This window comes from Mobula birostris, chromosome 5, assembly GCF_030028105.1.
Source record: "Mobula birostris isolate sMobBir1 chromosome 5, sMobBir1.hap1, whole genome shotgun sequence".
Taxonomy (NCBI): Eukaryota; Metazoa; Chordata; class Chondrichthyes; order Myliobatiformes; family Myliobatidae; genus Mobula; species Mobula birostris.
In genome coordinates, this window is record NC_092374.1 from 1231974 (window position 1) to 1249076 (window position 17103).

General features: G+C 43.3%; 1 protein-coding gene across 4 annotated transcripts in view; it reads left to right on the top strand.

Moving 5' to 3' along the window:
* nipblb (NIPBL cohesin loading factor b) overlaps positions 1-17103 on the top strand; it is a 502440-nt gene that overhangs the window by 114242 nt on the left and 371095 nt on the right. For all 4 annotated transcript variants that reach the window (XM_072257459.1, XM_072257461.1, XM_072257463.1 and 1 more), the window contains exon 3: positions 11867-12032. In XM_072257459.1, coding sequence (XP_072113560.1) covers positions 11867-12032 — 166 coding nt within the window. The remainder of the gene's footprint in view (positions 1-11866; positions 12033-17103) is intronic.

Consider the following 17103-nt stretch of genomic DNA (forward strand, 5'->3'; position numbering starts at 1 on the left):
CGAGACCCTTCGTCAGGACTAACTGAAAGAAGAGATAGTAAGAGATTTGAAAGTGGGAGGGGGAAGGGATGGAGCTAAGAGCTGGAAAATTGATTGGCAAGAGGGATATGAGAGGATCATGGGACAGACGGGAGGCCTAGGGAGAAAGAAAAGGGGCAGAGGAAGCACAGAAGATGGGCAAGGAGTATAGTGAGAAGGACAGAGGGAGAAAAAGGAGAGAGAAAAATATATAATGGTAAAAGATAAATAACGGGGTACAAAGGGAAGGAGGGGCATTAACGAAAGTTAGAGAAGTCAATGTTCATGCCATCAGTTTGGAGGCTACCCAGACGGAATATAAGGTGTTGCTCCTCCATTCTGAGTGTGGCTTCATCTTGACAGTAGAGGAGGCCGTGGATAGACATATCAGAATGGGAATGGGACGTGGAATTAAAATGTGTGCTGAACACCTATGTTCTGTCCGCCAGAGAAAGCAGAATCTCCCAGTGGCCACCAAAAGTTACTACCCTTGAGGTCCAACTTTTCAGTTTCCTGCCTAGCTCCCTGTATTCGCTCTTCAAGACCTCTTGACTCTTTATAATAAGAGGCATTGATCACGTGAATAGTCAGAGGCTTTTTCCCAGGGCTGAAGTGGCTAGCACAAGAGGGCATAGTTTTAAGGTGCTTGGAAGTAGGTACAGAGGAGATGTCAGGGGTAAGTTTTTTACGCAGAGAATGGTGAGTGCGTGGAATGGGCTGCCAGCAGTGGTGGTGGAGGGTGGATACGATAGGGTCTTTTAAGACAGTGGTCCCCAACCACCGGGCTGCAAAGCATGCGCTACGGGGCTGCGAGGAAATGATATGATTTGGCGATATGAGTCAGCTGCACCTTTCCTCATTCCTGTCACGCCCACTGTTAGATAAACCCTTTTAGAAATGAAATTGAGTGTATTAGCCACTTATCACCTATATTCTGGTTGTGATTAACAACCCCCCCCACCCCCGCAAACAGAATCGCCAGAAACGATTTGTAGAAAAAAATCGGCATGTACACGCATGCGCACTGGTGTCCGCGCAAGGCTTCATGGTCATTGTAGTCTTTCTCTGCTACTGCTATTTGACTGCTACTCTTGTCCGTTGGCAACCCTACCTCCCCTCCGGTCGGCCGGTCCGCAAGAATATTGTCAATATGAAACTGGTTCGCAGTGCGAAAAAGGTTGGGGACCCCTGTTTTAAGAGACTCCTGGATGGCTACATGGAGCTTAGAAAAAGAGGGCTATGGGTAAAGCCTAGGTAGTTCTAAGATAGGGACATGTTCGGCACAGCTTTGTGAGCCAGAAGACCTGTATTGTGCTGTATTTTTTCTATGTTTCTATGTGTCTACCTCTTTACTCTTCCTAGCTATGTCACTGGTACCAATGTGCTCCATGTGGCTGAGAGGCTGGTGTAGGGAGCAGGGCCTTGGATCATTGGAGTCTCTTCTGGGGGATGTACGGCCTGTACAAAAATGACGCGTTACATCTGAACCCAGAGGAGTCCAATATCCCAGCAGGCATGTTTAATAGAGCAGTTAGGGAGGGTTTAAACTAATTTGGCAGCGGGTTGGGAACCGGAGTGATAGGGATGAGGAAGGGGAAATCAGAATCAGGTTTATTATCACCGGCATGCGACGTGAAATTTGCTAACTTAACAGCAGCAGTTCAATGTAATACATAATCTAGCAGAGAGAGAAAAAATAAGTAAAATAAAATATAATAAACAAGTAAATCAATTACATATATTGAATAAATTATTTAAAAATGTGCAAAAACAGAAATACTGTATATTGAAAAAGTGAGTTAGTGTCCAAAGCTTCAAAGTCCATTTAGGAATCGGATGGCAGAGGGGAAGAAGCTGTTTCTAAATCGCTGAGTGTGTGCCTTCAGGCTTCTGTATCTCCTACCTGATGGTAACAGTGAGAAAAGTGCATGCCCTGGGTGCTGGAGGTCCTTAATAATGGATGCTGCCTTTCTGAGACACCGCTCCTTGAAGATGTCTTGGGTACTTTGTAGGCTAGTGCCCAAGATGGAGCAGACTAGATTTACAACCTTCTGCAGCTTCTTTTGGTCCTGTGTAGTAGCCCCTCCATACCAGACAGTGATGCAGCCTGTCAGAATGCTCTTCATGGTACAACTATAGAAGTTTTTGAGTGTATTTGTTGACTTGCCAAATCGCTTCAAACTCCTAATAAAGTATAGCTGCTATCTTGCCGTCTTTATGACTACATCAATATGTTGGGACCAGGTTAGATCCTCAGAGATCTTGACATCCGGGAACTTGAAGTTGCTCACTTTCTCCACTTCTGATCCTTCTACGAGGATTGGCATGTGTTCCTTCATCTTACCCTTCCTGAAGTCCACAGTCAGCTCTTTCGTCTGACTGACTTTGGGTGCCAGGTTGAAATAAACAAAAGATAACGTGCAACAGAGAGGATAGAAAGGACAGGCAGGAAATGAGACACAATCACAGCCAGTGGGATGATTTACAACAGAAAGCAACAAATACTGGACTGAGAGTGTTATATTTGAATGCACGCAGCTTAAGAAATAAAATGGTCGATCTTGAAATTCAGCTACAATTTGGCAAGTACGACATTGTGTCCATCGCTGAAACTTGGCTAAAGGATGGCTGCCATTGGAAGGTGAACGTCCAGGAATACATGGTGTATTGGAAAGATGGCTTAGTAGGCAGAGGGGGGTAGTGTGGCCCTGTGTATAAGAAATAATATTAAATCATTAGAAAAGAATGGCATAGGATTGGAAGGTGTAGAGTCTCTGGGTTGAGTTAAGAAACAGCAAGGGTAAAAGGACCCTAATGGCAGTTGTATACAGGCCTCCAAACAGCAGCTGGGATGTGGATTACAAATCACAGCAGGAGATAGAAAAGGAGTGTCAGAAGGGCAATGTCATGATAATTGTTGGGGATTTTAACATGAAAGTGGATTGGAAAAACCAGGTCAGTACTGGACCTCAAGGGAGAGAATTTGTAGATTGTCTAAGGAATGGCTTTTAGGAACAGCTATTTGTTGAGCCCACTATGGGATTGGCTGTGCTGGATTGGGAGTTGTGCAATGATCTGGAGGTGATAAGACAGCTAAGATTAAGGAACCATACGGGAACAGTAATCACAATATGATCAAGTTCACTTTGAAATTAGAGAAGGAGAAACAAAATTCCAATGTGTAGGTATTTCAGTGGAATAAAGGAAATTACAATGGCATGAGAGGGGAACTGACCAAAGTTGACTGGACAGGGACACTAGCAGGAAGGACAGCAGGGCAGTAATGGCTGGAGTTTCTGTGAAAAATGAGGGAAGTGCAAGACAGATAAGTTCCAAATAAGAAATTTTTGAATGGAAAAGGACACTACCGTGGCTGACAAGTGAAGTCAGAGCCAAAGTAAAAGCAAAAGAGAGGGCATACAAGAAAGTCAAAGCTAATGGGAAAATAGAGGGTTGGGACACTTTTAAAAACTTGCAGAAGGAAACTAAGAGATCATTAGGAAGGAAAATACGAATTACGAAAGCATGCTGGCAACTAATACCAAAGAAGACATAGGAAGTTTTGAAAGTATATAATGGGTAAAAGAGAGTTGAGGGTAGATATAGACCACATAATATTAACAGGGACATCAGGAGCAGATAGGGAGACAGATTCTGGAAAGGTGTAATAATAGCAGTGTTGTTGTGGGAGATTTTAATTTCCCAAATGTTGATTGGCATCTCCCTAGAGAGAGGGGTTTAGATGGGGTGGAGTTTGTTAGGTGTGTTCAGGAAGGTTTCTTGTCACAATATGTAGATAAGCCTGCAAGAGGAGATGCTGTACTTGATCTGGTATTGGGAAATGAACCTGGTTAGGTGTCAGGTGTCAGGTCTCTCAGTGGGAGAGCATTTTGGAGATAGTGGTTACAATTCTATTTCCTTTACCATAGCATTGGAGAAGGATTAGAACAGAGAAGTTAGGAATGCGGGGAAATATGAGTCTATCAGGCAGGAACTTGGAAGTATAAATTGGGAGCAGATGTTCTCAGGGAAATGTACGGAAGAAATGTGGCAAATATTCAGGGGATATTTGCATGGAGTTCTGCATAGGTATGTTCCAATGAGACGGAAAGGATAGTAGGGTACAGGAACCGAGGTGTACAAAGGCTGTGCTAAATCTAGTGAATAAGTAAAGAAGAGCTTATGAAAGGTTCAAAAAACTAGCTAGCGATAGAGATCTAGAAGATTATGCAGCTTGCAGGAAGGAGCTTAAGAATAAAATTAGGAGAGCTGGAAGGGGCCATGAGAAAGCCTTGGCAGACAGGATTAACGAAAACCCCAAGGAATTCTACAGGTATGTGAGGAGCAAGAGAATAAGATGTGAGAGAATAGGCCCAATCAAGTGTGACAGTGGAAAAGTGTGTATGGAATTGGAGGAGATAGCAGGGGTACTTAATGAATACTTTGCTTCAGTATTCATTATGGAAAAGGATCTTGGCGATTGTAGGGATAACTCTTTGCAGTGTGGAGGATCAGAAGGGTCTTGGGATCCGAGTGCATAGGACACTCAAAGCTACTATGCAGGTTGACTCTGTGGTTAAAAAGGCATACGGTGCATTGGCCTTCATTAACTTTGCGATTGAGTTTTGGAGCCGAGAGGTAATGTTGCAGCTATATAGGACCCTGGTCAGACCCCACTTGGAGTACTGTGCTCAGTTCTGGTTGCCTCACTATAGGAAGGATGTGGAAACCATAGCCTTCTGTACTTCCTTCCTGATGGTAACAATGAGAAGAGGGCATGACCCAGGTGATGGGGGTCCCTAGTAAAGGATGCCAGCTTTCTGAGGCACCACTCCTTGAAGAAGCTAGTACCCAAGATGGAGCTGACTGATTTTACAGCCTCTTTCAGTCTTGTGCAGAGGCAACCCCCTCCACCCCCCATACGAGACAGTGATGGAGCCTGTCATAATGCTCTCCACAGTACGTCTATAGGAGCTTTTGAGTGTATTAGATGACAAACCAAATCTCTTCAAACCCCTAATCAAATGTAGCTGCTGTCTTGCCTTCTTTATAGTTGCATCAGTGTGTTGGGACCAGGTTAGATTCTCAGAGATCTTGACTTCAAGGAACTTGAAATTACTTCCTCTCTCCAGTTCTGATCCCTCTTTGAGGATTGGTTCGTGATCCCTTGTCTTACTTTTCTTAAAGTCCACGATCAGCTCTTTGGTCTCACTGACGTTGAGTGCAAGGTTGTCCTTGCGACCGCAGCCAACTATGGAAGTCGAATCTGGATAAAGTCACTCTGACACCGTATAAGTACAAACTCTATTCAAAGCCTCTGGGGCACTTCAGTGAGTTGTTCAAACAGGAACAGTCAGTGACTCTTCCTGCTTGGTCCACCAACTAATTGGCCGTTCCTCTTGCAAGATAGATATAGTTGCTCACATACAACCACACAGGACAGGCTGGAGCTGGTCTTATCTATGTGCATGACTGCACAGAGAGACAAGGACCTTGAAGCACTAACTGCCTAACTACAAGAAAAAAATATTGCTCAGCATTGAATAGCAAGATTAGCACATCTGTTGATCATCAGCGGTTTCTTGCAGAAAACAGGCTGCTAAGTTTAATGACTGTTAATGCTTTACATACTTTATCACAACCAGTTGGTCTATCTCTCTCTCCTGTAGGCCCTCTCATCTCCATCTGAGATTCTACCAACAATGGTTGTGTCATCAGCAAATTTATAGATGACATTTGAATTATACCTAGCAACACAGTCATGGGTGTAGAGGGAGTAGAACATTGGGTTAAGCACACATCCCTGAGGTGCATCAGTGTTGATTGTAGGTGTAGGTTGATCAAAAATGTAGATGTTGTGATTAAGTTTAATGTGTAAGTTTAAATGGAGGAGGAAAGAATACAGTGAATGGCAGGATGCATGAGACCATTGATGTAGACTAGGATTTTTGGGACTAGTCCTATTTCTCTGTGCAGGGACTAGGTGGTGAAGAAGGCACACAGCATTCTTGCCTTTATTGATCTGGGCAGTGAGTATCAAAGTTCGCATGTCATCTTTGGGCCAAAATCTTTACTTAAGTTTCTTCCTTCCTCTTTGGGACTGTGGCAACAAGGGAAGTCAAAACCAACATAAAAACCAAAGAGAGGGCATATAATAGAGCAAATATTAGAGGGAAGTTAGAGGATTGGGAAGCTTTTAAATACCAAAAAAAAGCAACTAAAAAAATAATTAAGAAAGTACACATGCAATTCAAAAGTAAACTAGACAATAATGTTAAAGAGGATACCAACAGCTGCTTCAGATACATAAATTGTAAACGAGAGGAGAGAATGAATATCGGACCGCGGAAAACCTTGCGGGAGAGGTAATAATGAGGGACAGGGAAATGGTGGATGAACTGAAGTATCTTGCATCATTTATCACTGTGGAAGACACTAGCAGTATGGTGGAGTTTCTGGGTGTCAGGGGTCATGAAGTGTGGGAAGTTACCATTACTAGGGAGAAGGTTCTTGGGAAACTGAAAGGTCTGAAAGTAGGTTAGTCATCCAGACCAGATGCTGTGTACCCCAGAGTTCTGAAAGAGGTGGCTAAAGAGATTGTGGAGGCATTAGTAATGATCTTTCAAGAATCACTACATTCTGAAATGGTTCCAGAAGACAGGAAAATTGCAAATGTCACTCTTCTCTCCAGATGTTTACACCACATGCTGCACCCGCAAAGCTAACAGCATTGTGAAGGACCTCACCCACCCCTCATGCACAAAAAAACAAACACACACACGCATGCATACACACGCGCGCACACATACACAGAGCAATTTTTGCTCATTTCTTTCTCAGTTCCGGCTAAAACTTTTACATTTACATCATTTATTATTATATTGTAATTTGTCCTTTACTGTGCCTATTGTCTTTATTAATTATTGTACTGTCTTACTCTGTTTTGTGCACTTTATGTAGTCCCGTGCAGGTCTGAAGTCTAATGTAGTTTTGTGTTGTTTCACGTAGTTTAGTGTCGTTTTGTGTTGTTTCTTGTAGCACCATGGTCCTAGAGGAACGTTGTTTTGTTTTTACTGTGTACTGTACCAGTAGTTATGGTTGAAATGACAATAAAAGCGACAACATGGTCATGCACTTGAGCAGAAGAGATGAGAGCGTAGACTATTTTCTAAATGGAGCGAAAGGGCAGGGGTCTGGGGTGCTAGGGGGATTTGGGAATCCTTGTGCAGGATTCCCTGGAGGTTAGTTTGCAGGTTGAGTCTGCGGTGCTGGCGTTCATTTCAGGAGAGCTTGGAGTGTAGGAGCAAGGATGTAGTGCTGAGAATTTGTGGAATGCTGGTGGGGCCTCGCTTGGAGTGTGGTGGGCAGTTTTTGGGCCCCTTGTCTTGGAGGGGGTGTGCCGTGGCTGGAGAGGGTTCGAGGGAGGAGCGCGGTGACTCCGGGATTGAACGGCTTGTTGTATAGGGAGAGTTTGGTGGCTCTGGGCCTGTGTTCACTGGAGTTCAGAGGAGTGAGGGGTGACCTCATTGGAGCCTATCCAATGGTGGGGGGCATTGATGGAGTGGATGTGGAGAGGATATTTCCTGTGGTGAGGGAGTCGGGAATCTGCAGATGTTGCCTCAGGGTAACAGGGCGTCCTGCTGGAGTGGAGATGAGGAGGAATTTATCTCGTATCTGGAGAGTTATCTGCCCAATGAAGCAGTGGAGGCTACCTCGGTAAATATTTTTAAGACAAGGTTGGGTAGATTTTTGGATTGTTGGGGAATTAAGGGTTACGGGGAAAAGGCAGGTAGGTGGAGATGAGTTCATGGCCCGATCAGCCATAATCTTATTGAATGGTGGAACAGGCTCGACAGGCCAGATGCCCTACTCCTTTTTGTTTTGTTCTTATGTAATTTCTTTGGACAGGGAGTGGTGAGTCTGTGGAGTTCTTTACCGCGGGCAGCTGTGAAGAGGAAGTCTTTGTGTGTGTTTGGGGTGGGGTTTGTTGGATTCTTAGTTGGTGGGGGCATAGGGAGGAGGAATGGATCAGCCATGCCGGAATGGCGGAGCAGACTCGATGGGCCAAGGGGTCTAATTCTACTCCTACATCTTATAGTCTTATGGCTTACATTGATATATTCAGACCAAAGGGACAACAAGGGTTACCTATGTATTAGTTGAGAGGGATGGAGTTTGAAATGAATTTTTTTGCATCTGTATTTACTCAGCAGACAGACACAGAGTCTGTAGAGGTGAAGCAATGCAGCACTGAGGTCATGGACCGTTTACGGATTATGGAAGATGATGTGCTTGCTGTCTTGAGGGACTCAGGGTCGATAAGTTTTCAGGGCCTGATGAGGCTTTCCCATGGGAGGTTCCTGCAGAAATTGCAGGGGTCCTAAAAGGGGTATTTAAAATGTCGGTAGTAATAGATGAGGTACCGGAAGACTGGAGGATAGCTAATGTTCCATTGTTTAAAAAAGACTCCAAAAATAATCTGGGAAACTCTAGCTGCTGAGTCTGATTTCAGCAGTGGGAAAGTTATTAGAAGGTATTCTAAGGGACTAGATATATAAGTAGCTGGATCGACAGATTGATTAGGGATAGTCAACGTGGCATGGTATGTTGTGTCTAGTCAATCTAATAGGGCTTCTCAGGGAGATTAGATGATGAAGGCAAGGCAGTGGGTGTTGTCTGTATGTACTTTGGATGGATATGGACATGTTATAGGTTAGGGTACAACATTGTGGGCTGAAGGGCCTGTTCCTGTGCTGTAATGTTCTATGTTCAAATATAATTTTAATTATGTTTTAGTATTGTGTGCAGTTCTGTTTGCTGCATTACAGGAAGGATGTGGAGGCTTTGGAGGGGGTGCAGAAAAGCACCATGAAAATGTTATCTGGTTTGCGTTATAAAGTTGCACAGCGCAGAACCGTGTCCTTCTGCCTTGCTTGTTTGTGTCAATCAGGTTGTCTGACTGAGCTAGTCCCATTTTCTGCTTGTGGTCCAGATTCCTCTCAACCTTTCCTATCCAGTAACTGTCCAAATAGCCGCCTTAAATGTTTTACTTCTACCCACCTCTATCACTTCCTCTGTCAGTTCATTCCATATACTTACTATGCTTTGTGTGTGTGTGTGTGTGTGTGTGTGTGTGTGTGTGTGTGTGTGTGTGGTGGGGGGGAGGGGTGGAACTATTACACACATCTTTTTTAAATTCTTGCCCTTATTTTAAAACTGTCTTTTAGTTTTGGACTCCAGTATCTTGGGGAAAATGTTTTGGCTATTTGCCTTATCCATGCCTGTCATGATTTTCTACATGCCTAAGTTCACCCTTCAGCCTCTTGCATTGTGGAGGGGGTGCAGTGGGGTTGCAGAGCTATGAGAGGCATAGATACAATAGATAGTCCTTTTAATAAGGATAGAAATGTTATTGCAGAGGTCACACCTTTAAGGTGAGGGGGGAAAGTTGAAGTAAATTTGTGAGGCCGGCTGTTTTTTTTTACAGAGTGGTAGTGGGGAGCATTCTGTCAAGCTGCATCAATGCATTGGATTACCAGGCTGCAGAGGCTCCTCATCCCCTTGAATGTACTCTCTTCTCGATCAGGGAGGTGGTACCAGAGCATGAAGATCCACACTCAACATTTCAATGCTCCCATTTCTTGTCTTTTGCACTATTTTTTGTATCTTGCATTGTTCTGATGCTGTAATACAAATTTCCCAGTATGTTGGTGATAATAAACTGATATTGATTCTAACGAATTCCATATGGCTGCATGTTGTCCGTATTCTTCTATTTCCCTGTCTCTTTATCTGGAGACTGCTGGAATCTGATGGAAGAACTCTTCAAAGAATTTTAACAGATTTGTCAGACAAAACTGTGCTGACTTCACTCTATTTTGTCATGTACTTATCTCATTCTTAATAATGAACTCTAAAATTAACCATTAGGTGAAGCTAACTGGCATGTAACTTCTGTGTCTTTTGCCCCCCTCTCTTATTAAACAAGAATGTCACATTATAGTTTCCCAGTCCTCTGGGACCATCTCTAATTCCAGTGATTCTGGAAAGATCGTTGCTAATGCTTCTGCTGCCTCTTTCAGAACTCTGAGGTTTTATGGAAACATAGAAAACCTACGGCACAATACAGCCCCTTCAGCCCACAATGCTATGCCGAAGATGTACTTCAGAAATTACCGAGGGTTACCCATAGCCCTCTATTTTTCTAAGCTCCATGTACCTATCCAGGGGTCTCTTAAAAGACCCTGTTGTATCCATCTCCACCACGCGCTCACTACTTCGCGTTTTTAAAAAAAAACTCCCCCCGATATCTCCTCTGTACCTACTTCCAAGCACCTTAAAACTGTGCCCTCTCGTGTTAGCCATTTCAGCCTTGGGCGAAAAGCCTCTGACTATCCTAACGATGATAGTCAGAGGCTTTGTCCTTTTGGTTTTGGTGATTAATCCATCTCAAGGCCTTTCAGCTTCCCAGCACCTTCTTTGTAATGGATTGAATTGAATTAACTTTATTACTTACATCCTTCATATACACGAGGATTAAAAACCTTCATGTTACGTCGTCGTTCAAATGTGCAATTATAGTAATCTATAATAAATATTATGTACAACAGGTTAGTCAATATAACATAGAAATACAGTTGCGTCAGCATGAATTATGTAGTCTGATGGCCTGGTGGAAGGAGCTGTCCTGTTGAGCCTGGCTTTTATGCTGTGGTATTGTTTCCCGGATGGTAGCACCTGGAACAGTTTGTGGTTGGGGGACTCAGGTCTCCAATGATCCTTTTTACACACCTGTCTTTGTAAATGTCCAGAATAGTGGGAAGTTCACATCAACAGATGCGCTGGGCTGCGATTGAGGGAAGTACAGTTTCCCATATCAGGCAGTGATGCATCCAGCCAGCTAGCGGAGTGCCACAGGGATTGTCGTTTGTATGACAGCGTTGTTAACATGGTTAGTAAGTTTGCAGTTGAAAAAAAAGAAGTATGCTATATTGGACAACGAGGAAGGTTATCCAAGATTATAGCAGGATCCAGATGAACTGGAGAAGTGGACCAAGGATTGGCGGAAGTAATTTATCTTGGATAAATGCAAGGTGTTGCATCTTGGTCAGCTAAAGCAGGGTACATTCAATGGTAGGAGCATGGAGATTTTGATAGAATAGAAAGTGAAGGCACAGGTGGACAGTGATGCAGGCCTTTGGCACACTTGGTTTCAATGGTCAGGATATTGAGTACAGGAGGTGAGATGTCATGTTGCATCCACATTTAGAGTACTGTGCACAGCTCTGGTCGCCCAGCTCTAGCAAGTATGTTATTAAGGTGGAAAGGATGTAGAAAAATTTAGCAAGGATTCTACTCGGCTTGGAGAGCTAGAATTGTGCATGGATAGGTTGGAGATTTTTTCACTGGAGTACAGGATGCTGAGGAGTAACCTCAGTGTTTATAAGATTATGGGGGACATAGATTGAGGATAGCCATTGTCTTTTCCCAGGTTTGGGGAGTCTTAAAATGAGAGGGCATAGACTTAAAGTGAGGGGAGGGGGGAAGATTCCCCTGAGATTTAAAAGCAACTTTTGGGGAAACTTTTTCACAGAGTGAGTGGTGGGTATATGGAACAAACTGACAGAGGAAGGTTCAGCAGTGGGTGCAGTTATAATGTTTAAAAGCCATTTGGATTAGAAGGGTTTGGAGGAATATTGGTCAAAAGCAGGCAAGTGGAACAAGCTGGCTGAAGATGCACACCCTGAGCTGAATGACATTAATTGTGCTGCAATTAAAATATTGTCTGCACTATAACCAATTGTTTTGCTGTAAAATATCTGAATGCTTGTTCTTTTTCTCCAAACAGTACTGAATCAACTTCCACTTCCCTCTCCCCTGCCTGCTACCACCACCAAAAGCTTGCTGTTTGGAGGGAGAATTGCAGAAGATGTAAATTGCCTCATGGGCTGTCGAGATGAGAGCCTTGTCGCACAGTTAGTACATAGCCTCAGTCAAGTCTCCACAGATCATATGTAAGTACAATTGTATTATTTTCTGATTGGCAAAGGATGTTAAAATATATATTTTTCTGAGTGCTTTGCCAGGTAACCATGGCACAACACAAGAATGACCAAAGAGCATTTCAGTCATCAAGACTTATATATTCAGCAGCTTAACCAGAAGTGAAGTGCTGCTGCAGAAGTGAAGTGGTGTGTGTGAGTTGGGAGCAGCATTTTATTGAGAATGTCCATCTCTTGTCAGTTATTGCAGTCAACTGCTTCTCATTCAACTATTTTGAAAATTTTTGATGTTGCCATTTACCTGATTGTTATTGGAGGCTTATGCCTGCAGAATTAATTGTATTACATAGAACATAGTAAGGCTTCCCGGCCCATGATATTGTGCTGTCCTTGTAATTTATCAAATTACAAAAAGATCAATTTAGCCCTTCTCTGCTACATAGTCCTTCATTTTCTTATTTAAAAATTTCTCAAATGCCCCTATTGTATCTGTCTCTACCACCACCCCGGTAAGACATTACATGGATCCACCGCTCTGTTAAAAGACACACACACACTCACCTTACTTCCGTCAGCTTCCCTAAACTTTCTTCCATTCATCTTAAAAATGATATCCTCTGGTATTGCTCATTGCTGCTGTGAGAAATAGGCACTGGCCATCCACTCTTGTCTGCACCTTTCATCACCTTGTGCACCTCCATCATGTCATTGTTCATCCTCCTTCGCTGCAAAGAGAAAAACCCCTGCTTGCTCAACCTTTCTTCATTAGACACGCCCTCTAGTCCAGAAAACATTCCTGGTTAAGTCTCCTCTGCACCTCTCTAAAGCTTTGACCTCCTCCTATAGTGAGGTGACCAGACTGAACACAATATTCCAACTGTGGTCTAAGCAGCATTTTATCGAGCTGCAACATTTACTTAGTGATCTTCAACTCGATCCCATAACTAATGATTGCCAACACACCATATGCCATTTTAACAACCCTAAAACTTGCGCAGCATATTGTAGGATCTATGGACGTGGATCCAAGATTCCTCTGTTCCTCCATGTTGCTAAGAATCCTACCATTAACCTTGTATTCTACTTTCAAATTCGACTTTTCAAAGTGAATCACTACAGACTATTCAGTGTTGAACTAAATCTGCCTCCTCTTAGCCCAGCTCTGCATGCTGTCAATGACCTGTTGCAACCAGTGTCCCAAGGTAGAGGGTGGTAGTGGAGAGATTTTTTGATTGCAGGCATGTAACCAGTATTAAATAGTATAGTAGAACAGTGGGGCAGTCCTTTTGACCCACACTTCTGCTCTAAACAAGACAACAAATTAAACTACATCTCTTCTGGCCCATATCTGATCCATATCCCTCCATTCCCTGCATATGTATCTGTCTAACATCCTCTCAATGTTACTATCATATCTTCCACTGCTTGCTTGGCATCCTGTTCCAGGCATCCACCATCATTCTTATTTAAGAAAAAGATATTGCCCTCTTGCACTTTCCCACTGTTATCTTAAATGCATGTCCTTTAGTGCTTGTCATTTGTACTTGGGGTAGAAATACGATGGGTCCTTAATTAATCATTCTATATGTTAATGATTTGGAATATAATGTAGGTAGCATGATAAGAAAAATTGCAGAAACCATCTATATATTTGCTGATGATACAACCACTGTTGGTAGAATCTCAGATGGAGACGAGAGGGCATATAGGAACAAGATATGCCATCTAGTGGAGTGGTGTCGCAGCAACAACCTTGCTCTCAATGTCAGTAAGATGAAAGAGCTGATTGTGGACTTTAGGAAGAGTAAGACGAAGTAACGCATTACAATCTTCATAGGGGGATAGTGGAGACTGTGAACAGTTTCAAGTTCCTGGGTGTCAAGATGACTGTCTGGTATGGGGTGGGGGGAGGGGCTGCTACTGCATAGGACAGAAAGAAGTAGCAGAGGGTTGTAAATTTAGTCGGCTCCATCCTGGGTACTAGCCTACAAAGTACCCAGGACATCTTCAAGGAGCGGTGTCTCAGAAAGGCAGCGTCCATTATTAAGGACCTCCAGCACCCAGGGCATGCCCTTTTCTCACTGTTACTATCAGGTAGGAGGTACAGAAGCCTGCAGGCACACACTCAGCAATTCAGGAACAGCTTCTTCCCCTCTGCAATCCGATTCCTAAGTGGACATTGAGCCCGTGAGCACTACCTCACTTTTTAAATATATACTATTTTTGTTTTTTGCATGACTTTTAATCTATTCAGTATACTTATATTGTAAATGATTTTACTTATTTATTATTATTATTTATATTTTTCTTCTGTATTGTGTATTACATTGAACTACTGCTGCTAAGTTAACAAATTTCACGACACAAGCCAGTGATAATAAACCAGATTCTGCATCTGATTCTGAAGATCTCTGAGGAACCTAAGTTGGTCCCAACATATTGATGCAGCTACAAAGAAGGCAAGACAGGGTCTGTACTTTGTTAGGATTTTGAAGAGATTTGATATGTCAACAAGTACACTCAAAAATGTCTATAGATGTACTGTGGAGAGCATGCTGACAGACTGCATCACTGTCTGTTTGGGGGGGGGGCTACTGCACAGGACGAAAAGAAGCTGCAGAGGGTTGTATATTTAGTCGGCTCCATCCTTGGGACTAGCCTGCAAAGTACCCAGGACGTCTTCAGGGAGTGGTCTCTCAGAAAGGTAGCGTCCATTTTTAAGGACTCCCAGCACCCAGGGCATGCCTTTTTCTTGCTGTTATGATCAGGTAGGAAGTATAGAAGCCTGAAGGCACACACATCAGTGATTCAAGAACAGCTTCTTCCCCTCTGCCATCTGATTCCGAAATGGACATTGAACCTGTGAACACTACCTCACTTTTTTAATACATATTAGTTCTGTTTTTGCACGATTTTTAATCTATTCATTATACGTATACTGTAATTGATTTATTTATTCATTTTTTCCCTTCTATATTGTGTAATGCGTTGAACTCCTGCTGCTAAGTTAACAAATTTCACGACACATGCCGGTGATAATAAACCTAATTCTGGTTCTGTAGAATCTTAGGAGAGGAGAATGGGCCGTGGGAGAGGGCGGGGAGGAGGAGGAGGACGATTTGGGATGTTTTTATTACAGTTGTATGAATCACTGGTTACACTGCACTTCAAAGATCAAAATAAATTTACTATTTAGGTTATGTACAGTATACGTCACGATATACTACCTTGAGATTCATTTTCTTAGAGGTGCTCACAGTAGGATAGAAGTCGCTCAGCTATAGCAATCTAGAGCAGCAGTCCCCAACCACCGGGCCGCAAAGCATGTGCTACCGGGCCATGAGGAAACGATATGATTTGGCGATATGAGTCAGCCGCACCTTTCCTCATTCTCTATCACGCCCTCTGTTAAGCTTGAACGCACGCAAGGTCATTACGTACGCGTCATCCATGTCAGCACGGGAAGAAGATCAACTTCTCGAGCTTGCAAATGACGGCGGGTTGAAAAGTATGTTTGACATAACATCTCTGCCGGCATTCTGGATCAAAGTCAAGGCTAAATATCCTGAGGTAGACACGAAAGCACTGGAAACGTTGCTTCCATTTCCAACATATCTCTGCAATGAATGCAACGAAAACTAAATTGCGGAATAGACTGGACATAAGGAACCCCGTTCGAGTATCGCTGTCTCCCATCTCCCCTCGATGGGGCCGTCTTGTTGCAGGAGAACAAGCCCAGGGTTCACACTGATTCAGCGATATTGGTGTGTTGCAATGATTTTATATGTTCATACGGGGAAAATATGTGCTGTGTGTTTAATATCCAAACTTAAAATGTTATGATGCTATTGACTTATAAGTGACTTATACAGTAACTGACTTATCACTATATTCATGCAAGGAAAATATGCACTGTGTGTTTAATATTAAATTCGTTAGATAAACCCTTTTAGAAATGAAATTGAGTGTATTAGCCACTAAAGAATGACTTATAGTTGACTGACCTATATTCCGGTCGTGATCAACACTCCCCCCCCCCCCCCCCCCCACCGAACAGTATCGCCAAAAACAATTTGTGGGAAAAAAATCAGCACATACATGCATGTGCACACAGGTGCCCACGCAAGGCTTCATGGTAATTGTGGTCTTCTCGGGGTAAACACAACGTATTTGACGGTTACTCTTGTCTCTTGTCCGTTGGCAACCCTAATTCCTCCATATACCTGTCTGGTAGTCTCTTAAATTTCACTAGTATATCTGCCTCCACCACTGACTCAGGCAGTGCATTCCACGCACCAACCACTCTCTGAGTTTAAAAAAAACCGTCCTCTAATATCCCCCTTGAACTTCCCATCCCTTACCTTAAAACCATGTCCTCTTGTATTGAGCAGTGGTGCCCTGGGGAAGAGGCGCTGGCTATCCACTCTATCTATTCCTCTTAATATCTTGTACACTTCTATCATGTCTCCTCTCATCATCATCCTCCTCTCCAAAGAGTAAAGCCCGAGCTCCCCTTATCTCTCATCATAATCCATACTCTGTAAACCAGGTAGCATCCTGGTAAATCTCCTTTGTACCCTTTCCAATGCTTCCACATCCTTCCTATAGTGAGGCAACCAGAACTGGACACAGTACTGCAAGTGTGGTCTAACCAGATTTTATAGAGCTGCATCATTACCTCGCGACTCTTAAACTCTATCCCTCGACTTATGACAGCTAACACCCCATAAGCTTTCTTAACTACCCTATCCACCTGTGAGGCAACTTTCAGGGATCTGTGGACATGTTTCCCCAGATTCCTCTGCTCCTCCACACTACCAAGTATCCTGCCATTTACTTTGTACTCTGCCTTGGAGTTTGTCCTTCCAAAGTGTACCACCTCACACTTCTTCAGGTTGAACTCCATCTGCCACTTCTCAGCCCACTTCTGCATCCTATCAATGTCTCTCTGCAATCTTTGACAATCCTCTACACTATCCACAACACCACCAGCCTTTGTGTCGTCTGCAAACTTGTCAACCCACCCTTCTACCCCCACATCCAGGTCGTTAATGAAAATCACGAAAAGTAGAGGTCCCAGAAC